The sequence below is a fragment of the Mangifera indica genome, chromosome 18, assembly GCF_011075055.1.
Source record: "Mangifera indica cultivar Alphonso chromosome 18, CATAS_Mindica_2.1, whole genome shotgun sequence".
Lineage (NCBI taxonomy): Eukaryota > Viridiplantae > Streptophyta > Magnoliopsida > Sapindales > Anacardiaceae > Mangifera > Mangifera indica.
The window spans coordinates 26885-51568 of NC_058154.1; the positions used below are offsets into that span (position 1 = coordinate 26885).

Below are 24684 nucleotides of genomic sequence, written 5' to 3' on the forward strand. Positions count from 1 at the left end.
GTTTGTCTTAGTGATATATCTTTTTTTTAACTGGAATATTATTTGTTGAATGCATCATTCTCAGTCGCTCAAAATTCTTGTTGGCTGGTGTGCACTTATTTTGGTTTAGCTATGTTAGGATTAGGACACTCATCGTCATTCCATAGGTTAGGTTTTATTATAAAAACGGTACTGAGATTTCAAATGGAAAAGGAAAAAAGATTATTAGGGTTTTGCTATTGCAACCACCTTTGGCTGATTGTGGGAGGTCTTTGGCACCTCGAACGATCGAAAAATGTGAGGTCTCAGACTCCTTAAACTGTTCAGATTTTATTTGTAGTTCTTCCTATTAGTTAAACCCATGAAATAGTTTCCATTTTAGTTTGTTTGTGGGTGGGCTGCCTTGGGCTGATTGTGACAAGTCTTCAACGCCTCGAATGGCTGAAAAATGTGAGGTCCCAAGCTCTTCAAACTGTCCGGATTTTATTTTATCTGATTTAGTTGTCTGTTAATTTTGTTTTATTGACTCCACTTTTTTTCTTATATGCTTAAGTTTCCTCTTTAATGAAACTTGGCTCCTTCCCTATCCTGGCCGATGAAATTTAATGGTCTTTTTCTGGGGTGTACCTAGTCAGTTGTCTGTCTTCAATGATCACAATGTCAATGAGGCATATGTGGCTCGTTATCAAAATGGAACTGTTTGGATATGGGAGAGGTTAGAGTTCCATCCATTACTTTTTCCTTGGAGGTATAAGGCATCTTTCATACGAAGTTACTTATTATTTGCAGGTGCAAGGTATAGAAGTGGCTTGCTTTAGTGCACCAGTATCAAATTCGAGTTTAGTTGTTGGCAATGAGTGCGTTGTTGTCAGAAATATTGTTGGTGGGTTATTTATTTTTTTAAACTGTATAATCTGGTGTTATATTTACGTTTTTGTCTGACTTCACTTTTGCAGGTTCATATTTATAACCTCAATAGCAGCACTGGTGGCACGAACCTTCACTTTGTCTCAAAAACTAAACACCAAGGTAAGTTATTGATGTGTCTAAGCAGGCACACTTGATTGGTTTTGTGTGTTACTGCCTGTTCCGCAATCATTTGAGAGTAAAATATGAAATTTCATTCTGGCATGAGTTAATCTTTGAATATATTGTAGTAAGATGTATGATGTTTAGAACCAAAAATGATGTTTGAAGAGTTGTTCACTCAATATCATCGCTTCGTTTGCATCCATACGGCATGTGGGATTAGACATCACTTGAGATGAGAGTTTGTGATAAATTCTGGCATGTGCAGATTGTTGTTTTAATTAATACTAGCCTTGGAAGGCTTTCTCCTTTACAAATATTCTATCTGACTTTGTCAAATTCTGTTCAACTGATTGTGAATAAATTGTGCTTCACCTTTTTGTTTAATAAGGTTTGAAAGCTGTTGTGTGTTCAATTTACTGCAGAAAAATATTATTTCATCTCGTTGTCATTATTAAAGTTATATTGAGATACTTCTTTTTGGGATGTCTTTTTCTCTTGGGGTAACATTGTTCAACTTCTATCACAGTCCACATGTTGCCCAAAGGGAAAGGAACTCACTGTGAAGCCGTTTTTTCTCTTAGCAATTCTCCTATTCGAACCTTGCAAATTGCAAAATGCACAGGTCAACTTGCTGTGGGATTTGAATGTGGTCGTGTGAGAATTTTCTGCAGAAAAATATTATTTTAATGTGGATAAATATTATTTCATCTCGTTGTCATTATTAAAGTTATATTGAGGTACTTTTTTGGATGTCTTTTTGTCTTGGAGTAACATTGTTCAACTTCTCTTAGAGTCTACATGTTGCCTGAAGGGAAGGGAACTCACTGTAAAGCTGTTTTTCTATTATCAATTCTCTTGTTCGAGCCTTGCAGTTTGCAAAAAGTGGAGCTAAACCTGCTGTGGGATTTGAGAGTGATCATGTGTGCATTTTCTTAGCACCTGTTAATTTTGCAAGTTCTTGCTGTTATAAGTAATTGAGTTGCCAGTTTCTGTTTTTTATTCAGGTAGATTTTTGAACTGTTACTTTGATTTCAGGTTGCTGTGGTTGATATGAGTTTCTTATCTGGAATGTTCGACATTGATGGCACGTCCGGCTATAAACTCACGTATCGTTGTAATGATTTGGTCAGAACATGGCAATAAACACAGCTTTGTGAAAGGCCCAAATCATTCCTGTCCATTGAGCCTGAAGAAAGAAGCAACTACAATTTCTATGTACATAATAGGCATGTGCAGTTTTCATCTGGGAAGTCTTTAAGATGTTATTTATTTCATCGTATCTCTGAATTATAAAATTCTAAAATTTTTGTTGAATGTCAGAGGAAACTATAGTGTCTAGCTTGACCACGGAAAAGCGACCTGTGCAATCTATCAAGAATAACAGCCCAAAAACCGATCCAGTGCCTAATGCTACTTCACTTGAAACTAATTAACCTGAGGCTTAACATCTATCCTCTCTAGAAATTGAATGTTCTAGAGAAGTACTATCAAAGGCCCTAGTGTTGCTTTGTTTTGATGATTCGCTGCACTTGTACTCCAAATAATCCACAATTCAGGTGCTTCTATTACATTTATTTAATTTTAATTTCCAATAAATATTAGACTTATGTTTGCATTATGGCGTGATATGCTTCTATAGGTAAACAAAAAAAAATGCATTCATAAAGTGAAGCATGCAAAATCTTGTTGTTGCACCACTACCTTTAGCAATGATGGAAAATTGTGTGGATTGGTGTCAATGTTTCAGGATGGAGTAGTCGAAATCAGGTAAATGTGGTAGCTCATCCTATTGTGATCGCTTTGCACAAAGATATTTTCAATAAATTTTGATTGTAAGCTGCCAGTTCTCTTTTTCGTTGGAGTAATTGTAATCAGGTGGATGGAAAATTTCTAATTTTGAATTCAAAAATTAACAATAGGAATTTTGTTTCCTCCCCTCATGAACATGATATCACATCCAATTTATTGTATTTACCATCAAATGATTCATATCATTATTTTCTGTTTTTGTTCAAATCCTTGCTTGATTTAAAATTGGTGAAAGAGATTTCCTTAATGTAAATTCTGGGGTGGAGTCTCAAGGCAAACATGGATAAAACGGATAGTGCAAATAATGGGCAGATAACTTTGGTATTGTTCTCTTAGAATTTTTTAAAAATTGTAAAAGTCTAGTTATTAAACACTATGGATTGATGTTCTAACTTAGCAAGATATGTTCAACAATACTTTGATCACTTTACAACTCTGAAATTAAATATTGAGTCTAGAACCCTTTGAATCTGCATGTTTTGTATTAGTTATGGTTCACTTTGTGATATGTCTGTTATTGAGGTTAAATAGGTAAATGGATATGAAGTGGCTTTCGTACATCTATTACATACTGAAAATGATGTCAGGTACACTCGATGTCTGTTTAGCGTGTTGTGAAGTGTAGCGCAAAAGTTTATCTGGTTTAGGAACAAATTTGTAACGACTATAATTGTTGTAGGATTCTGGAGTCTTTGCCTTGTTTTCATGATAAAGTTCTTGAAGCTGCTGCAGATGCAGCCTTTACTGTCTCTTCGGATCAGAAGAAAAAACAGGTTCATGGATTCATATCCATTTTATTTAATTATTATTTTGTTTAAAGTTATGATTACATATCTTGTCTTTGTCACTGCAGGGCAATGCACCAGGGATTCTTGGTGGTATTGTCACAGGCTTTAAGGTGGGGAAAGATAGCCACATTGTGGATATTACTGTGGCTCCTAAGTCCAGTTTAACTCATTTAGAGGGAATATCTTTGAAGCCCCCATTCCCAGATTCATCTCCTACTGTAACAGATGATGAGAAAGTAATATAGGTTCTGTCCAACCTCTCACCAACATATTGCTTTTTTTGGGTTCTTTGCTCACCGTGTGGTTTTATTTTGGTGCAGAGCACATTGTAATTGGTCAAACAACATCTGTGGCAGCCACTTCATGTCATAAAGTAGTTTATATGAAGAAAGGTAAATTTGACATTCTTTTTCTCTGTCTTCATGCATATTTGGATTTCAAAGATCAAAAAAGTTTTGGTGGTACTGCAGATAAGGGAACCAATAGGGAAAGATTGTTAGGTGAACCTAATGATACAAAGCCCAAAGCGAGGACATATGAAGAAAGGTAAATTTGGCTTTCTTTTTTCTGTCTCCATGCATATTTGGACTTCACAGATCAAAAAAAATTCTGATGGTACTGTAGAAAGGGAATCAATAGGGAAAGATTGTTAGGTGAACCTGATGATACAAAGCCCAAAGTGAGAACATATGATGAAATTCTTGCTGGATATACAAAAAATGAGGTAGATTCATAGGAGAGTATCATCATAATTGAGGCTTCGACTGATCTGAAGGTGGCTGCTATTAGATTCATAGGAAATTGCATCCACGGTCTTGAACAGAGTCTTTCAGATCCAATGTTTCGACATTTGCGGGTGGCAATGTCTTGAAATTATGAGTATTAATAAAATAGTTCCAAAGGATTATTGGGTCTAATTCTAATTTTAATTAACAATGTATTAAAATTAATATTCAGAATCCAAGATATGGAGATAGATTAATGATAATCAAATCAAAACCAAAGCTGCAAAAATAAAAATCTTAAAAAAAAAAAAAGAAAAGCTTTCTTTCATAATTAGCATTAATTAATTATTGTACCATTAGATGAAGATTTCCTTCTGGGCGCTCTTCCGGGCCCTCTCTTGATTTCCTATTAAAATTATTCCCTCTTCCTCCCGCATTTTCTTGAAATTTTTTCTGATTCTGAATGCTTTCCCTTCTACTCTTCTTCTTTGTCTCTTTGATTATATGATTTTTGATTCTGTTTCTTCTTTTTCTTTTCAGATCCATTTACATGTTCAGGAATTGATTTGTGTCAACATTTTCAAGAAGTTGCCCTTGATCGGTCTTGAAGACAAGACCTATTAAATGTAATTTCCTCTCTCTCTTTTCTTCTATTTTGTTTATTCTTGTGAATAACCTTGAGAATATTTTTCTATATATCAAAAGAATGAATTTATATCAATATTTATATGAAATTCTAAATCCTACTTTAGGAAAAATTATATGTATTTTCCTAGTTTACAAAGATACAATCACCCTAATTATTAGCTTCCTAATTTAGAGATACAACTCATATACAACTCAACAATTCTTAATTGTTGGCTTGAAACCCTATTTCTTGTTGTTTCAGTTTTGTCACTCATTGTCCAAGAAGTTGCCATTTGTAAATTCACCACTCCTGATCAATTTTGAAGACCTATATAATGTAATTTCCTCTCTCTTTTCTTCCTTTTTTTTATTCTTAAATTGTTGTTGCTTCAAACTTGTCTCTAATTATGCAAGAAGTTACAGTTTTGTAAATTTGCCACTCCTGATTGATCTTAAAGACCTATTTAAGGTAATCTCCTCTTTTTTCCCTTTCAAATTTTGGTTATGAAATTGTTAGCTTGAAAACCTTACATTTTGTTGTGTTGATTTTATCTACTATTTTGAAATAAGCTGCAAATCTTTAAATCCAATGAGTTTTGGCTTATTTTGAAGACTTGTTTAATCTAGTGTCCTCTCCCTTTTCTTTTCTTTCTTGAAGAATAATTGACAAAATTGAAATAAACAAGAATTACAATAACAAATTATTATGATATTGTATAATTTTTTGTAATATATATAGAATCAGGAAATCTTAAAAAAGTAGTGTCATCACAAAACCATTTATGTCTAACACCTATAGTTGCAAAAAAGTAATTACCAAAAGTTAAAATAAAAAACAAGCAAAACATCAAAGAATATATTTTATAACTAATTTTCTTGCAAATAAAATTATATTTTACATCTAAATTGATTTAATTACTAATAATATTTCATCTGCAATTATTTTTTTTAGTTGTTAATAACATCCAATTACATCTAAACTTTTTAGTTGTTAAACATATTCATTTACGTCAAAATTTTTAGTTGTTGATGATATTTATTTGCGATTAAAATGAATGGTTGTTTATACTCATTTGCAACTATTTTAGCTATAATTAATAACTAAGATATTAGTTGCTAAAAACAATTTTTAGCAACTATTTGAAATTAGTTGTGTTTTATCTTTCCCTCGATAGTAATTCTGTAACTATTATGCAATTAATTTTTAATAAATGCTAAATACAATCTATAACTATATTGGAATTTTCAGCGACTATTTACTTAGTTGCTAAATACTTATTTTCTTGTAGTGTTTTCTTATCTTTCTTGATGAATAATTGACAAATTTGAAATAAACAAGAATTATAGCAGCAAATCCTAAATACAATCTTTCTTGAAGACTTATTTATTGTAATTTCCTCTTTCTCTTTTTTTTTTGGTTCTTAATTTGATTTTAAATCATTTTCTTTCAGTTCAGTTGAAAACTCTGATTCTTTTGTTTCAACTTGTTTGTTGTTTTGCAAAGGGGCAGCAGGCTTCATCTAAAACCGCCCTCTGTAAAAGAAAAAAAATCCCCTAATTATTAGATTGCTTGATTTACATTTCAGGCCCTTTAATACATGTATGTTTGGAGGAGTTGGAGTTCAAAATTAGTTATAGAAATAGTTATTTCTTACTCTGCCAAACTTTTATTACAAAATATCTACTATTTTGTTGTTATGCATAGAAGATTTTGAATTAGGTAGTACAGATATTACTCTTGGTGGGTGGCTCTTTCAGTTGTACAATCTATGATCTTTGATGTAAGTCTAACATAGTGATATATCTGTCTAAATAGGAAATCATTTGTTAAATGCATCATTCTCGGTAGCTTGAAATTCTTGTTGGCCAGTGTGCACTTATTTTGGTTTGACAATGTTAAAAGGGAGAAGGACTATTTCCCACCCAACTTTAGATGCATTTTCAAAATGCTACCCACGGCAGATGAAAATCCAGTTTTTCCACCCATGAGCTGTGAATTTGGATGATTTCTGTTTGCATAAGGGTAAAATGTCTATTTTACCCTTGTTAGATGAAATGACAAAAATACCCCTCTGCAAAATTCATCCCAAAATTTATATAAGGGTTTTACCATTCACCCCCTTTAGGTTTTAGAAACTAACATTTCACCTTACCTAAAGTATTTAAACTTTGAAGACTAACATTTTCACCCCCAAACGTAGGGTTTCCATATTTTTCAAACTACAGCCGCCCCTCATAACTTTCAAAACTAGCAGTTTCACCCCCATTCTTCAACTTCATCTTCCGACGTCGTCACCGGCCTCTTCCTTCTCCTGGTGCGACGGCGGTGGTGCGACGAAGAGATCTTCATTTCCTCGTCGCACGGTGCGACGAAGGGACGGAGATCTCTTCGTCGCATGATGCGACGAAGAGACAGAGATCTCTTCGTCGCTCCACCCAGACGACTCTTCACCGTCCTTCGTCGCTCGTTGCGTGGTCCAGAGGCTACGACGAAGAATGATGAAGTGTCGTCCTTCGTCTGTTCTTCCAGATCTAGACGACGAAGGGTCGTCCTTCGTCGTCCTTTAAAGTCGGAGATGGGAGATCGGTCGATTGCATCGGCCGTCGGTGGTGGCAAGTGAAGGAAGCAAACCCTAGGGTGAAATCTAAACTTTTCAAACTTTGAGGATGGGTTAGTTATTAGTTTTTAAAACCTGGAGGGGGGAAACGGTAAAATTTTAAAGTTTTAAGGTTTTAAGGTTTTTAATAGTAAATGACGATTTTGCCCCTGTCTCTAACTGAAAAATTGGACGGCAGTTTGGCCACGGGTGGAAAAACTGGATTTTCATCTGCCATGGGTGGCATTTTGAAAATGCATCTAAAGTTGGGTGGGAAATAGTCCTTCTCCCATGTTAAAATTGTAACATTTGACCACATTCCATAAGCTAGGTTTTAGTATAAAAAAACTTGTTAAATAATTAAATTAATTGTTTTTTAATATAAACTTAATAATAACTTTTTAATGTGTTTCTTAGACTAGTTTTATGTGTAAGATTTAATACAGTTTTATAATAATTATTGAAACATAAATTTTTATCAAAACTAAACGCTAAGTGATATATTGCTATCATTTTTGCAAACTCTTCTTTATTTTTATTATCACTATAAATAAACAAATATTTATGAGAAGAATCATACTTGGTTATTTGTATCTAACCTCTATTTTGCTCAATTTTTTTTGAATGTTTTGACTTTAAGTGTCTTTTGAACGTCTCATATCCACCTTCTTACTTGAATTTGTAAATTTGCTTACAATAATTATAAGTAACTTCAAAATTACTATCTTTTTTTTGTATTTTCTTGAAATGAATTTTGAAAATATCATAGATAAGAATATTTGGGGTGATTGTTCTATCTCCACTTGTTGTTGATGTTGTTGTTACTCCATCTCTATGTATTGACTTTCACTTTTTTGTGTTGAAAAATCTTTTATAAATTGTTTTTCATTCACATTTGATATATATGAATATTGATTAAATCTCTTATTACTTGAAAAATTTTTATTACTTTCATTTTTTTATAATAAATAAAATTAATTATACAAATAAATTAATAAATCTTTGGACGCTAGAAGGGTTGGGGTAGAGTTGAGGTAGACTGTTGGAAAAAGAGGAACCGTCGGGAGGGAGGGACAGTCGATGATGATGATCGGATTTTGAAACTAAATCTTAAGGGAAAATGTGATTTTTTTGGAACTTGGCTTGAAGAAAAAAATGTTAGTTTTTAAACTTTTAGAGAAGAAAATGAGATAAATTTTTTAGTAGTTAAGGTTCTGTTAATTTTAACTATGGGTGGATAAATATAATTTTCAAAGTTAACTGAAAGAACTTTGGGAAATAGTCATACCTTGGGTGGGAAATAGTCCTTTGGCCTATTATTTAATTTTTTGGTATAAATTATATCAAATCGCATTCTTCATTGTCAAGAATTGTATAATTCATATTTTTAGGGCTTAGGCCCTGCACTTTTGTTTATGGACATTTTTATGGTTTAAAATTATTATTTTATATTTAATATTAAAAATAATATTTTGGGAAATTTTAGAAAATGGCCAAAATGCCCTCCCATTAAGCAAAATGCCGAAAATCACTATTTCCAAATCAAAATGCCCAAAATCACTGTTTCAAACAAAAAATACCTATGACTTTTTTTGAATACCAAAATTACACTTTCTCTCATATTTATATAACTCTCCCACTCACTATGGGGTTTAAATGTAATTTTAGATCAATATGAGGGGTTTTTGGATATTTTATATTATAAAGGCATTTTGATATTTATTTATTTATTTTAAACTTTTTCTAAAATGTCAAAATTACCCTTCTCTTCATTTATATAACTCTCTTCACTCATTATAGGGGTTAAAGTACTTTAGGATAAATATAGGGGGTTTTTAGATATTTTACATTATAAAGGCATTTTCATATTTATTTATTTATTTCATTATTTTTTCTAAAATGTCAAAATTACCCTTCCCTTCATCTATATAAACTCTCCTCACTCATTTTATTTACACACATTTCTCATATCACTCAAACACTCATTCTCACTTTCATTTTTTTTTCAACATCAATTAATAGGGATTTGTTCCGACAAAAGAAGTTCATATTTTTGAATTCGATTCGAAAAAATACTATTTATCAAAAAAGGGTATTTATGTCATTCTTAGCCTAAAACTTAATTTTATTTGTTAAGTCTAGTTTTTATGTCATAATATAGGGGTTAAATGCAATGTTTGACAAGTATGTGGAGTTAAAATAATTTAGGATAAATATGAGAGGTTTTTGGATATTTTACATTATAAAGGCATTTTTATATTTATTTATCTATTTATTTTATTACTTTTTCTAAAATATCAAAATTACCCTTCCCATCATCTATATAAACCTTCATCACTCATTTTATTTATACACACTTCTCATATCACTCAAACACTCACTCTCACTTTCATTTTTTTTCAACATCAATTAGTGGGGATTCGTTCGGATGAAAGAAGCTCGTATTTTTGAATTCGACTCAAAAAAATACTATTCATCAAAAAAAGGTATTTATGTCAATCTTAGCCTAAAACTTAATTTTATTTGTTAAGACTAGTTTTTATGTCATAATATAGGGGTTAAATACAATGTTTGACAAGTATGGAGGGTTTTTGGATATTTTACATTGTTATGGGGGTTTTAGATATTTTACAATATATACAGGATTTATATAACATGTTAAAAATAGATAGGTATTGATTTGATATAAGACAACATACAAGGGTGTTAAATAAAGAAAGAGATAATTGAGGGGTCAAATAAAATGTTATTAAAATTAGGGCGCATTATAATTGAAATTATAGATTTTTTCGAGTTTTACCGCTTTAGGATATATCAATACACATTTTTCAGATTTATGAAAAAATTTTCGATTGTTGCCATACTAGGGATTTCAACTTTTAGATTTCGAATTTCAGTTTTGTTATTTCAAATTTCATCGCTTTAGGATATATCGATTCGTATTTTTCAGATTTCTGAAGAATTTTTCGATTGTTGTCATTCTATGGTATTTCAACTTTTAGAATTCAAATTTCGGTTCTGTTTTTTTGAATTTTACCATTTTAAGATATATCCACTAGTATTTTTCAGATTTCTGAAGAAATTTTTTATTATTGACATTTTAAAGTATTTCAAAGTGTAGAATTTGAATATCTATTTCAAAGTATAGATATTATAAAAACGTTTAAAATGGAACGTTACAAACAGATAGATGCATTTTGATATGAGATAACATACGAAAGTGTTATATAAATTGTTATATAAATTGTTAAATAATTATAGGGGGATAAATAAAATATTAGAAAAATATAAGGAGTTTTTTTTTAATTATTAATAATTGTACGACTGATTTACATAGTTATTATTGATTTTTTTTATTATAAATGAATAATTATCTTCAAAAACTTATCATTGCAGGATGAGAAATATCAAATAATCAAAAAGAAAATGACAAAACTTAACAAATAAGAACTGAAATTCGAGTTCTATACGTTCAACTTCTGTAGAATGTTAACAATCGAAAAATCGATCGAAAAAAACAAAATATGAATTAAGTTATCATGAAATTACGAAAAATAGAAAAAACGAAACTGAAATTCAAATTTTATAGGTTGAAATACCTTAAAGTGACGATAATCATAAAATTGTTCGAAAATTTTGAAAATACGAATCAATATATCCTAAAATGGTGAAATTCGAATTTTATACATTGAAATACCTTAAAGTGACGATAATCGAAAAATCATTCGAAAATCTTGAAAATATGAATTGATATATCCTAAAATGGTGAAATTCGAAAAAACGGAACTGAAATTCAAATTTTATACGTTGCAATACCTTAAAGTGACGATAATCAGAAAATGGTTCGAAAATCGTGAAAATATGAATTGATATATCCTAAAATGGTTAAATTTGAAAAAACGGAATTGAAATTCGAATTCTATACGTTGAAATACCTTAAAGTGACGATACTAGAAAAATCGTTCGAAGATCATGGAAATACGAATCGATATATCCTAAAATAGTGAAATTCGAAAAAATAAAACTGAAATTCGAATTCTATACGTTGAAATATCTTAAAGTAACAATACTCGAAAAATCGTTCGGAGATCGTGAAAATACGAATCAATATATCCTAAAATGGTGAAATTTGAAAAAACGAAACTGAAATTCGAATTCTATACGTTGAAATACCTTAAAGTGACGATAAACGGAAAATCGTTCCGAGATCTTGAAAATACGAATCGATATATCCTAAAATGGTGAAATTCGAAAAAACGAAATTTAAATTCGAATTCTATACGTTGAAATACCTTAAAGTGATGATACTCAGAAAATTGTTCGGAGATCGTGAAAATATGAATCGATCTATCCTAAAATGGTAAAATTCGAAAAAATAGAACTGAAATTCGAATTCTACACGTTGAAATACTTTAAAGTGACGATACTCGAAAAATCGTTCGGAATTCGTGAAAATACGAATCGATATATCCTGAAATGGTGAAATTCGAAAAAACGGAGTTGAAATTCGAATTCTACACGTTGAAATACCTTCAAGTGACGATACTCGAAAAATCGTTCGAAAATCGTGAAAATACGAATCGATATATCCTGAAATGGTGAAATTCGAAAAAACGGAGTTGAAATTCGAATTCTACACGTTGAAATACCTTCAAGTGACGATACTCGGAAAATCGTTCGGAAATCGTGAAAATACGAATTGATATATCCTGAAATGGTGAAATTCAGAAAAACGGATTTGAAATTCGAATTCTATACGTTGAAATACCTTAAAGTGACGATAATCGAGAAATCTTTCGGAACTCGTAAAAATACGAATTGATATATCCTAAAATGGTGAAATTCGAAAAAACGGAACTGAAGTTCGAATTCTATACGTTGAAATGCCTTCAAGTGACGATAATCGAAAAATCAATCGGAAATCTTCAAAATACGAATTGGTATATCCTGAAATTGTGAAATTCGAAAAAACAGAACTGAAATTCGAACTCTATCAGTTGAAATACCTATGAATGTCGCTAACTAAAAAATCATTTGAAAAATTGAAAAAAACGAATCGATATATCTTATAAACGAAAAAATCGAAATATTAAGTTGAAATGACGTCGTTAAATCGTAAGTTGTGTCAAAAAGCAACAAAATTCGAAAACTCGAATTTAAAATTTGAAAAATACATATAGAAACACCTAAAACAGAAAAAACGGATATAAAATTCGAAAACTACACGATCAGAAACCGTAGATAAGAAAATTCTCAATTTAACCCCTCATAAAAATTCTTTAATTAAAAGGTCCACTGTTATATGATAAATTTCCAAAAAGCCAGCTGTGTTGTAACAAATCTCATCCAGCTCCGCAACATTTTAAAAAACCCACTTTACCCCCCAACTAACCATGCAAAATACGCTGCCATGAGAAAATTCGTCTTGCCGTGGAAAACGTCGCTCCCATGGCAAGAGTGCCGATTCATTTGGCAGCCGTTTTCGGCCAAATTTTGGTTGTTTCGACCTTCGATTTTCACATACATCAACCAAATCTCATCCAGCTCCTCAACATTTTAAAAAACCCACTTTACCCCCCAACTAACCATGCAAAATACGCTGCCGTGAGAAAATTCGTCTTGCCGTGGAAAACGTCGCTCCCATGGCAAGAGTGCCGATTCATTTGGCAGCCGTTTTCGGCCAAATTTTGGTCGTTTCGACCTTCGATTTTCACATATATCAAACCTAGACGTTGTATAACATAAAACCTCTCAATCAATTCAACCAAAACAACCAAAAATCGAAACATTTTAACCATTGTTCAAACCGTAAACCCTAAAATTTCAAACCCAAAATTCTCATTCAAATCTCAATAATATCAGCAATAACTTGATCCAAACAAGATTACGGGAGATATACTAACCTTCTTTGTCATTTGCGGTTGTCGGAAAGCAAGAAAATCGTCGGAAATGACCTTTGCCGTGGGATTGACGTGGGAGGTGGAAAACTTTTGGAATTTTCGTGAAAATGCACAGTGAAAACGCTGAAATGTCGTGGGAAGAAGTGAAATTTTGCTGTGAATATAAAGGTGGGTAGTTTCGTAATTTTGCTTTTCCCACGACAACGTGCGAAATTTCATAAAACCCTGACGTGGGCTAAGCATTTCCCCGACACCCCAATGTTTTAAAAAGCCCACTTTACCCCCCAACTAACCATGCCCAATACGCTGCCGTGGGAAAATTCATCTTGCCGTGGGAAACGCCGTTCCCACGACAAGACTGCCGATCCATTTGGCAGCCATTTTCGGTCAAATTTTGGTCGTTTCGACCTCCGATTTTCACATACATAAAAACTAGACGTTGTATAATATAAAACTCTTCAATAAATTCAACCAAAACAACCAAAAATCGAAACATTTTAAGCATTGTTCAAACCGTAAACCCTAAAATTTCAAACTCAAAATTTTCAATCAAATCTCAATAATATCAGCAATAACTTGATCCAAAAAAGATTACAGGAGATATACTAACCTTATTTGCTATTTGCGGTTGTCGGAACTAAAGAAAATCGACGGAAATGACGTTCGCCGTGAGATTGTCGTGGGATATGGGAAGCTTTGGAATTTTCTATCGCTTGTACAGTGAAAATTTGCTGACTTTATATATGGGGGCAGTTTCGTCATTTCACAAAACCTAGGCATTTTTGCTTACATATAAATTTTTTGGGCAATTTCACTTTGACCCCTTTAATTTTGCCTACTTTTAATAATTTCCCTAATATTTTCATTTAAATGGGACAAGTTGAAGATTGTCCAAAGACGGTACTGACAGTGAATATCAATGCCTGTAATCTAGTACTAGCCTAAACATACAATTTTCCCGCTTTGTGATGGCAGACCAAAGCCCCGAGACTCCTCATTTCAACGATCTCCTCGAAGACGAATTCAGAAGGCCAATACTCCTCGTTCAAGAAGACGGAACGGAAACCGAAGAAGACGAAACTGAAGAAGAAACCGATGAAGAAGAAGAGGATGAGGAGGAAGAAGTGTTAATTATGGCCGTGGAATCGCCAACTACGGTTTCAGGCTCAAATCAAGCGGTAACTGAAGATCGAACGAAGCGGAGAAGAGAAGATAGAGGTGGAGAATCCTGCTTGTTTGGTGGAATCGAGAGTGGAGATTGTTCTCAAGGGAATGAGTGGAATCGAACGGAGGTTGAGGGCTTGTTTTGCCCGATTTGTATGGACGCGTGGACCAATAGCGGTGACCATCACATTAGGTGTGTGTAATTAGCTTATTTCTCTCCTCTCCTCAATCTCCATTCGCTCCATTAGTGGCATAATTTGCACTCACTTTAACTTTAACCCCCCGTTTACTACAGTTGTCTTCCTTGTGGGCATGTATATGGTTTCTCTTGCATCAAGAGATGGTTACAACAAGGTCAAAGCTCGGGGAAGGTAGTGCTTTGTTTTCATTAATATTGTCATTGTTTTTATAATTTTTTATAACTAATTATTATATTATTCGGTCATGTTTGTTCCTGTTCTCTTTAGTGTCCTCAATGCAATAGGAAAAGCTCTTTGAAGGATGTTAGGAAACTGTTTGCATCACGGATTGTTGCTATTGATGAAGAATCACAAAAGGTCATACTACATTTCCTCACTTTGGTTTTATTAGTATGCTTGTATTGGAACCCGATACTGATGACTACGTTTCTTGTTTGCAGAAAATTCGATCTCTTGAGTCTAAGTGTGTGTCTCTTGAGAACAAGGTAATAATCTTTACTGGTGAGAAGAAAATACTTGGTTTGATTTTTTCACATTGTTGTGTTTTCTAATATAAGTGAAGTGCATGCCTTGTAATTTGGTAATTCTTTGGTTTCTGTAGGTACTTTGCATTTTTTACATTATACCTATGATTTTCATTCTTAAAAATGGTATTAAATTTAATTGGAGAGAATGCCATTTTTATTTCATGCCAGATTTTTATTAAATCTGTGGTTTCACTTGTTCTTGTAGAATGCTGACTGGTGTAAGAAAGAAGCTGAGTGGCAAAAGAGAGAAGTTGAGTTGCATTTGGAAGTTTATCAGCTTAAACAAGTATGATTAGTTCTTATTGTGGATCAAAGAAAATAATTTGAGCGTGAAAACTATAAACCTTATGTGGATAAATTTGCATAAAATATTTGTTACTTTTGAATTTTTGGTGGGAGACAATTTTATTAGTTTTCTTTTCTAGTCACTTTTGGGTTTTGAAACTTTTGGAACTGTAGAGGACAATCTTTTTGGAGCGTTTGTTGGGAGCGACACAGAGCAGGTCATCTGAATTTGCTGCTTCTAGTGAAAGCCATCAAGGACAGTATGTGTCTGGTAATTTCTTTTTTATGAAAGATTTTTTCTTCATGCTCGTCATTTTCTTTTGTCCAATATATATTATGATTATGTTAGTTAATAACTTCATTAATTTTTGTTCTAGATCTATGTTTTAGGGTTTTGAGTACTTTTCACTATGTTTCAAAGGTTTTTTTTAATCTGTAGTATTGTGAAATGATACTACTAGGGGTAGATTCAAACCGAGCCAGCTCAAACAAGTCAAGCTCAAGTTGAAGGAGGTTCAACTCATCGAGCTTGGCTCGAGATCAACACCTCGTCGGTGTTGCTCTTTGGAGCTCACCTCTCCGATGATTCTTTTTCTTTGTCTTTAATGATTGTTCTTCTTCTTTTCCATCAATTCTTCTATTCCAACAATTTTTCACTTTCTCTGATGTTACTGTTCACCAGCTTAAGCTCAAGCTAACTGTTTTGGATGTAAGTCAAGAGTGAGCTGGCTCTTGTTTGGGCTTAGTGCAGCTCAAATCCACCCCTAGATTCAGCCAATTTTCTCGCCTTTTTTTTTTATTTTTCCTTGATTACACTAAAATTTTGACATGTTCTACAGGTTCCAACTTCAGCTCAGAGTTATGCAGAGAAGGATCATCTTGTATATTCATCTTACAGGTGGCATGTTTTGCATCATTTTTTTTTTTTGTAGAACACTTTTAACTGCCGGTTCTCCCCTCTTATTTCTCATGCGTCCACATAATTCTAAATGTGAATAAGATATGATTTATAGGTGTGGAACTCAGCTTAAATTTATTTTCTTCATTTAAGGATATTCAATGGGAGAATGTGCTTCCCTTGATGCCTGGGGGCATCATCTTTCTAGATTTCTTGGAACTCTTAATTACCTGGGGTATGAAGTAAATTGTTGTTATATAATCCAAAATTATGGTTATAGTAACCAAAATAACATGATTGGCAGGAAGATTGAGGTAGCAATGAGTATTAAAGGAATTTAGAAATGTTACAAAGAGAGATAAGATAAGGGGTTTAAAGAGAATGTTTCACAAATCAAAATGTTTTGACAAACTATACACCAAAGTTTATGATGGCAGCTATTTTAGATGTTGTCACATTCATGGTGTATGGACCCAAAAAACTAGAATACTTAAATAATAAAACTATGTACATATAGTTTTGAGTACACATATGATGTGTCACGTGATTGGGTGATTTTGAATTAAGAATAAAATAATATCCAATCACATAATGACACATTGTCTATGTATCCAAATGTGTACTCAAAAGTGTATGCACATAGCATTGTTCATACTTAAATAGTGGCTGTGTAAGAGAAATAGGGAAGAGGGGAAGAAAGTAAAAGCTCTGTTAAATTTTCTTATAATGTATATGCTTGAAAGAGTCTGTTGAAACGACAACTTCTTGAAGCATGAGTTGCAAATGTACCCATTTCATCAATATCTGTTGGGAAGTTTGTTTGTGCTTTAATAATCTTGGTTGAAACATGGATCTAGTTTTAGGTTAATGGTTAGCTGGTTATATGTTATTGAAAAGCATTGTAGACAATGTAAGAATATTTAAATCAGTATTTATGGATATATTTCTTTTTTTTTTTCTTGGGGGGGGGGGGGGGGGGCAACTTTTCTTATTTATTGTGTTATTCTTCTTTATATTAACCAATTTTGTGTAATGTTCCGTAGTGTAGCTTATAATGTTGTGCTCTTCTGATTTGATAATTACTTCTCTGACTTTCTTCTCATGCAATTTCTTGTTTAATATTCTAGAACTATCCACTAGTTCTTTGGTCATAGTTTTTGCCCATGTAATTGAATCTCATGTTTTCATCCCTTATAGAAAGCATTAAAGGTGGATGGTGCACGTTTATTTGATGTGGAGCCTTCTAGTCAGATTATATTAATGGCCAGAAGGCTGCCTGGGATTGGTGCAAGTGGAACACATCTACTTACCAAAGTAACTTTCTTGGCTTTAAAAGAAATAGGCTTCAAATATATTTCATATGTTTTTAACTTAAGCTGCTCTTAGAATTTCTTTAAACATGCTATTGCAGTTTAGCTTGATACATCCACATGAAAGTGAAGATATTTTGATTCCTTCAAGTATAAGGGCTGTCAAGGACCTGCACTTTTCTCCTTTTAACCATAATCTTGCACTTTTTTCTTCGTTAGGCAAGAAATTATCTATTCTCAGGTGGCACTACTCCCATACTTTGGTACTGTTTCATGAGAATTCCTGGTTTCTATTTTTCTAATTGACTTTTTTTCATTTCATTGATTACATAGCATGGACAGCAACAATGTCATTCTAAATTATGATCTTCCGGTAAATAGTCAATCTATCCTGGTTTTATTGATTAAAAAGCTTGATATTAGTTTAAGATTTTTTTTTTTTCCTGTATCTCATATTTAAGAAATAATATTTTGCATTATTTGAAGTATTGCTAAACAGATTATTCATTTGCATTGAAGAAGTTACATTTCTTTGTTATGGTTAAAGTTTGCCAAGAAAACAAATCTTCGTTGGGCTATCTTTAAACCTTGTTCTGAATTATTTGTAGAGAGTTCTGTGGTGGGTGATATGAGGAGAAAGAAATAGAGGGATTTTTGTAACAGTGAGGATAAGTCACTGTCTTCAGGGTAACTAAGTTTTAGCATCCTTAAGCTGTTTATCTCGAAAGAATTTGAAGATACTTCTTTTTTCACTTACAATTCTAAATTGTTCTAGGGCTATGTGTTGATTCATTAGTCCTTGTAAAGCCTTATATAGTTATTTTTATATTTGTAGGGCATAAGTGCCTCACTTTCCACTGTTGTTTTATATTTTAAGTACTAATATATAGCTTTTTGATTCTACGTTATATATTTGAAGTTTTAGGACCTTTTTGTTTATCATGTGGTTGTAAGCATTAAAATAACTATATAAGGCTTAAATACACTGGTATCCCCTAAGATTTGGAAAACTTCAAATTACTCCCAAACATTTTAGAAATATCAGCAAACCTTCCATGTTTTATTTAAATAAATAATTAGAGCTGTGAACTTCTTGTTATTTATTTTGAACAATATAGTATGAATAGAGATGGTAATTCAACCTGCAAAAATGAGTCTTTAGCTCGCCCCTCCCTGTTTGAGGAGGGAACAAGAACGAGGATAAAAACAGGGATGACTAAAGTCCCCTCAATCAAGGACGAGGTGAGAATGAGAATAAATTTATTCTTAGCCCATCCTATCCCCGGTTCCCCCTTCCCCTACATATTCTCTAAACTTTTATATATTAAATTGTTTTAAAAAGTTTTAAATTATTACAAATATGTCTTGACTTATAATAAATATTCCATTATTTTTTTAATGGGGATGGAGGGGAGAATGTATGGGAAATTTTCTCACAAGGATGGGAAAGGTAAGGGGAGGGAAATTTTTCTTATGGAGAGGGGATGGGGATTAAGGTATTCGGCCCTTAACCGTCTCGTTGTCATCTCTATGTATGAGTGTATGTGTGTAGGGATAGATACAAATGGAATCAAGCCTCAACAACCTTGGCTTGGGTTTAGCTTGAATAAAAAATTGTTTAATTCAAGTTTGGTTTAGCTCGGCTTAGTTTGAGTTGTGCTCGAATTCATAACTCCAATCAATAGCTCAAATTCGCGGTTTGGATTGGTAGTTCAAGTTAATGACTTATTGATAAAACGACATTGTTTTATTCAATGATAGGCAAAACAACATTGTTTTGTAAATGAATAGTGCACTTGAACCACAACTTTGAGTTATGAATTTGAACTAAATTGAAGTTACAAATCCAAACAGATTTGAGTTATGAATTCGAGTCAAACTCAAATTGAATTGAGCTTAACAACCCTTGGCTCTAATACCAAATTTGATAGATACCTGAGAAATCCAGCCAAACCAACAATACTTCTGTCAAGCCGAAACAAGGATACCTGCAGAACTCACCCAAACAAGTAATATTCCAGTCTCTGCGGCTCTGGAAGAACCTCAACAGAGCAATTTATATATTGATTTATATCCAATCCTTACCTTTAGAAAATGTGCTAACAATAGAGTTGTTAGCTCTTCCAAAAGGCAACGGCTTCAGCTTTCCTAAGTCATCCTTGCCTCCTCATCTCCCTCTTACACCTTTTGTATCGCTGCTTTTTGTCCCTCCTCTTCAGAGCTCTGTATGCTCCCCACTTGTATAGCTCTTTTTTCTCCAACTAATTCTGCCACCTCATTGCAAGGGAGAGTTACTCTGTGGGAGCCCCTATGTTTTCTCTTGTACACCTTTGAAATTGGGGGCCTGACAGGTTGTAACTGTATTTCTCCAGATCTAAAGGGATGTTATTGTAATTTACCGTAAATTAATTAATTGTACTCACCAAATTTTCAAACAATTATTCAAAAAAATTTGTTTGTGATGCCTTTAGAAAAAGGAAGAATGTGGACTGTTTGACAAAACAAATACCCCTTCTGAATTTTATTTCGTTGAAATACATCTGACATGACTATTACCAATCTTGTCACATATAACATGATTGTATTGTGTAGAAAATATACTTAACATTGAAAAAATCATATTATATATGTATTGTAAGCATTACTTTTAAATGATTACACAGCAACAATAAAGTTTTTTAACTCTGAAGTACATTTAATATGATCTCCTAATATTGATGAGTGGAATAAGTATTGAAACAATCCTTCAATATATCTATTTTTGTTGTACGAAAAATGCCCAATTGGGTTCATATTTTAAAAATTGCATGAAGTCTATAGTGTCTCAATTCAGCAATACAATAGATGTAAAATTTAACTTTCTTTTAAGTTTTCTGACTCTAATGTACCATCTACATCCACTATTTGCTGGCTGGAATTTATTGTTGTTATTGACAGAATCTTTTGGTTTTGATTTTTAGTCTCTAACTCAGTTTTCTACATAATGACATTGTTCTTCTAGGTTGCTGCTTGGTCATGTTCATGGGAGGTCAACAGTGCACATTATTTGTATGCTGGACTACAGGTGTGACCTTTGTTGTTCCCCATATGTTAAGTCAAATTAGGTTGTGCTAAATTTTACTTTCCCTTCAGAACGGATCACTTTTGGTGTTTGATATCCGTCAAACTGTGGGGCCCTTGGAATCCTTGAATGGACCATCGTGCAACCCAATTCATACCATGCACTCACTTTCACATCCATCTGGTGTTAGAACCCTGCTTTCTGCTTCTTCTGTCGGTGTTTGTCAGTGGAACTTTGATAGTGCTGGAGGAAGGTAGGTTGTGTCATTTCTGTTTTTAGTTTAATGTTTAGTTGATTCTTGTTTATAGCCAAAGTTATATGGATATCATTGATTGTTTATACTTTCTGCCATTTACAGTGAAGAGTAGATTTTGCAATTCGTTGTCAATTTGTCTTGTATTTATAATTTTAGAATCTTCGGGCAATGACTATATCTACATTTATTGTCGCCGTTTTACCAGTTAAAACAAACACCACAAGCTATCAATTAGTTTGAAGGCGTAAAGCTTTTTAGAATGATATTTTATTACTTGTGACGCAAATTCATTTGCTGTATATTTAACCATTGAATGAGGTGATCATCCAAAAAATTTTCCAAATTAGAATATCTATTTCGAATTTTGAAAGTGATCTGTGCTTTTTTTTTTTTTTGGTTGTTGTAACTGAATTATGCATCAGAATACAATTAGCACAATATCTCATTTATCTAAATTAGCTGAAATCTCCACAAACACTTTAGAGACGTTTCTGGAATCTCAAATAACTTGAATGCTTTGATGGGATTATATTGTAATGTTGTGATTTGAAAATATTCCAACATAGCTTATCTACACCAACCAGCACACACACCAGGACACCTGCAAGTACACAAGAGGAATCAATATTCAATCAAATACGTTTAATCCTGCTTTCTACCTCCCCTCTACCCAACCAAACAACCCCCCCCCCACAGGGTTGAAATTCTCCTTGTTGGGGAACCAAGAAAACCTATTATACTGATAGAACTTTTTCGTCAGAGTAAAACAAGTTGGTTGAAATTTCATTATAGCATAATTTAAAAAACTATCTGATATTAGTTAGTTTCATTTATATTATATAACTTTTATTTTTTACTTTTATAACTCTCAACGTTCATTTTCTGTTTTATCTTGTTGATATCTTTTTTCTCGACAATTAAACGTGTGATAAATAATTTACCCTAAATACAGGTGGTTAAATGAAGGTTAAGTTGGACATGTTGTGATTCTTAGTGTCTGTCTTGAGATCATACTCTTTTTCTGGTTAAGAGAATTTAATCACAGGAGAAAGAAAGTGAAAAAAAACTTATGTTTTTATATATTTTGATGCGTATTTGGACCTTCAATCTTGGTTGTTTTGCTTTGCCATGCTTTCTGTTATCACTGAGATCCTTAAGGATCTATATGTAAATTAAAAGAGATACACACATTTTTCACTTGATTCAAGTCTTGTGAACAATATCTTAGACTTTCACTAATATACTGAATTAAGTGTCTTGCTCTTTTTTGATAATTCATTTTAGATGCAATGAATCAGCCATTTTGTTTTTTCTTATAACTTGTCCTATCCAGTGGTCAGTGTTACACGTCTAACAAGTTATTTAAAGATTTAAAGTTTAGTAAATTTAGTCGAGATTAGAAATGCAAATATAAGCAACACTATTTAAGTGATAATAAAAGTTTTTCAAGGTTGATGTATTTCTGAAAGTTTTCAGTTTGGAAATTTTTCTTAATATAATATTTGCTGGTAAGTGATTGGCAGTTCTAACAATTTAACCACTTGTGATGAAGGTCATATTTGGTTCCTGAAACAGAGAACAAAGGAGTTTGCATTTCTCTTGCTTATTGTCCCAGCAGTGATGAAATTGTTGCTTCATTTCGGCCCAGGGTTGAAATGTCCAATGAGATAATTGCTTCTCAGTCTGTATCAACTCCCCCTGTTGTTGAGCAAGGGATACCAGGTATCCGAGTTCTTCTGAAGAAAGTGGGCTGCTATGACTATCAGAAGTTGGGTTTTTCATCTACGACAGTAAATGATATTCGATTGCCGAAATCTACAATTATAAACTTAGAGGATGAGAAACGATTGTTTGCATCTGGGGAAGAAGTAACATGTGAATTGATCTTGCAAAAGTTACCATCTTTTTCCGGTGTCCAGTGCCTTCAATCACAGAATCATCCTATCCGTGATGTGAAGTATATAAATGCACATGACCAAGGTTTACTTAGCTGTTTAAGTGAGGATGCATTGCAACTTTTCACTGCTAACGTCTTGTAGAAAGGTAAATGTACCAAGTTTATCATCACTTTTTCTAAATTATTTCAAGTCTAGTGCGTGAAAATATTTTCTTTTTTGTCTCATTATCTTTTCAGCTCAAGTTGGAAATTGTTGGTAAGTTTTCACACATGCTGGAATAACGGTAGTGTTGATGTGTCTGTTGTTTGCTTAACCTTTTATGCTAATGCAGTAATATTGTGTTGGGGTCGACTAGAGGTTATTGTTTATAGTTATGAAATTTGGTGATGGATTTTGGAGTAAATTTAACTGTTTTTTGTGCATCTGCACTGAATTTTGTTGCAGGTTTCTCAAATTCATAAAAGGTAATAAACCTGCCTGTTTATTGTGTAACATTAGCCGGCATTACTTAAACATATTGGAGAAATATTTGTATGTATTTATTTTGGCGAATAACAAAGGGCTTACCGATTTGTAACATCTCAGTAGGTTAAAAAATGGTTAGATAAGCATATGTTAAGTGAGACATGAAGATTTTATCATATACTAAATTAGCATGCCTTGTTTTGTTCAAATTTTTTAGATATCGTAGAATGGTGAGGTTATCTTAATATAACTTACGTATTTTCATCGACAGGTATATAAAATTTCTGAGTTGGTAAATATTATTGAAATCTTGTTCTCCTGATTTTGAAATGATATATTTTTAAATTTAAATAAATGCCAAATGAATATTCCATTGTGAATCACATGCCTTGCAAATAACTAGTGTAGTGAAAATTTGACAAATAGTTTAAAGACGAAATTATCCGTCCTGTTGGATTTGTACAAGCGACCTAAGGGTTTCGTTGCCTACAAGTACAGTCCTCCGCTCTACCAAGTCAGCTGAGGTCTTCTCAACTGTTTTTACATAAATTACCCTATTTCAATATTTTGGTCTATGATAGTAATAATAATGACATATTAATACCCAGAACTACTATAAAGTCTCTCTTTCAATTATTCTTTTTTCATTCACAGTATATCTTTTAGGGAAATTGAAATTTTTATCCTTATTGTAATCCATGTATATATTAATATCACTCATTCTAAAACTTAAACAAGTATATCATAATAATAATCTATTTTTCTAAAATATTCCTCTTTCTATATTTCTCTCTTTTTTCTGTAATTTTTTTTTTTTTCCTCATCTTTCAAGTGATAAAAGAATCATGTAGAAAATATAATAAATGTTTCAAAAAGAAAAAAAGAAAAAAAAAACTGAAAAAGGAAATAAATTTCAGATTAAAAATTCTAAACTAAAAAAAAAAAAAGTTAAAAAGGTTAACAGAATAAAAGGGTTGGCGTTGACGTCAACCATTTTTATTATATTATATTTTAATTATAATATAATATAATATATTAATTATATTATATTATATTATATTATATTTACATAATTTTATTTATATTATAATAATATTATATTATAATATAATATAATTATATTATATTATATTATAAAGGGTTGGCATCACCACGCCAACTCT

General features: G+C 32.4%; 1 protein-coding gene across 10 annotated transcripts in view; it reads left to right on the forward strand.

Moving 5' to 3' along the window:
• LOC123201352 (E3 ubiquitin-protein ligase RFWD3-like) overlaps window positions 1–23730 on the forward strand; it is a 38723-nt gene extending 14993 nt beyond the window's left edge. For 3 of the 10 annotated variants that reach the window (XM_044616814.1, XM_044616818.1, XM_044616817.1), the window contains 22 exons: window positions 3352–3407; window positions 3500–3593; window positions 3674–3853; window positions 3929–4000; window positions 4079–4154; window positions 4874–4959; window positions 5223–5429; window positions 9971–10043; window positions 14433–14814; window positions 14917–14992; window positions 15089–15178; window positions 15262–15306; window positions 15554–15634; window positions 15808–15904; window positions 16473–16531; window positions 17729–17845; window positions 17943–18082; window positions 18175–18214; window positions 20843–20905; window positions 20974–21155; window positions 22711–23201; window positions 23501–23730. In XM_044616814.1, coding sequence (XP_044472749.1) covers window positions 9986–10043; window positions 14433–14814; window positions 14917–14992; window positions 15089–15178; window positions 15262–15306; window positions 15554–15634; window positions 15808–15904; window positions 16473–16531; window positions 17729–17845; window positions 17943–18082; window positions 18175–18214; window positions 20843–20905; window positions 20974–21155; window positions 22711–23197 — 1917 coding nt within the window. In that variant the 5' untranslated portion in view covers window positions 3352–3407; window positions 3500–3593; window positions 3674–3853; ... (3 more) ...; window positions 5223–5429; window positions 9971–9985 and the 3' untranslated portion in view covers window positions 23198–23201; window positions 23501–23730. Of the gene's footprint in view, window positions 1–2365; window positions 2568–2650; window positions 2779–3351; window positions 3408–3499; window positions 3594–3673; window positions 3854–3928; window positions 4001–4078; window positions 4155–4873; window positions 4960–5222; window positions 5430–9970; window positions 10044–14432; window positions 14815–14916; window positions 14993–15088; window positions 15179–15261; window positions 15307–15553; window positions 15635–15807; window positions 15905–16472; window positions 16532–17728; window positions 17846–17942; window positions 18105–18174; window positions 18215–20842; window positions 20906–20973; window positions 21156–22710; window positions 23202–23292; window positions 23312–23500 lie in introns of those variants that run through there. The other 7 variants (XM_044616820.1, XM_044616815.1, XM_044616813.1 and 4 more) reach the window with 7 other exon arrangements.
• Window positions 23731–24684: the final 954 nt, after the last annotated feature.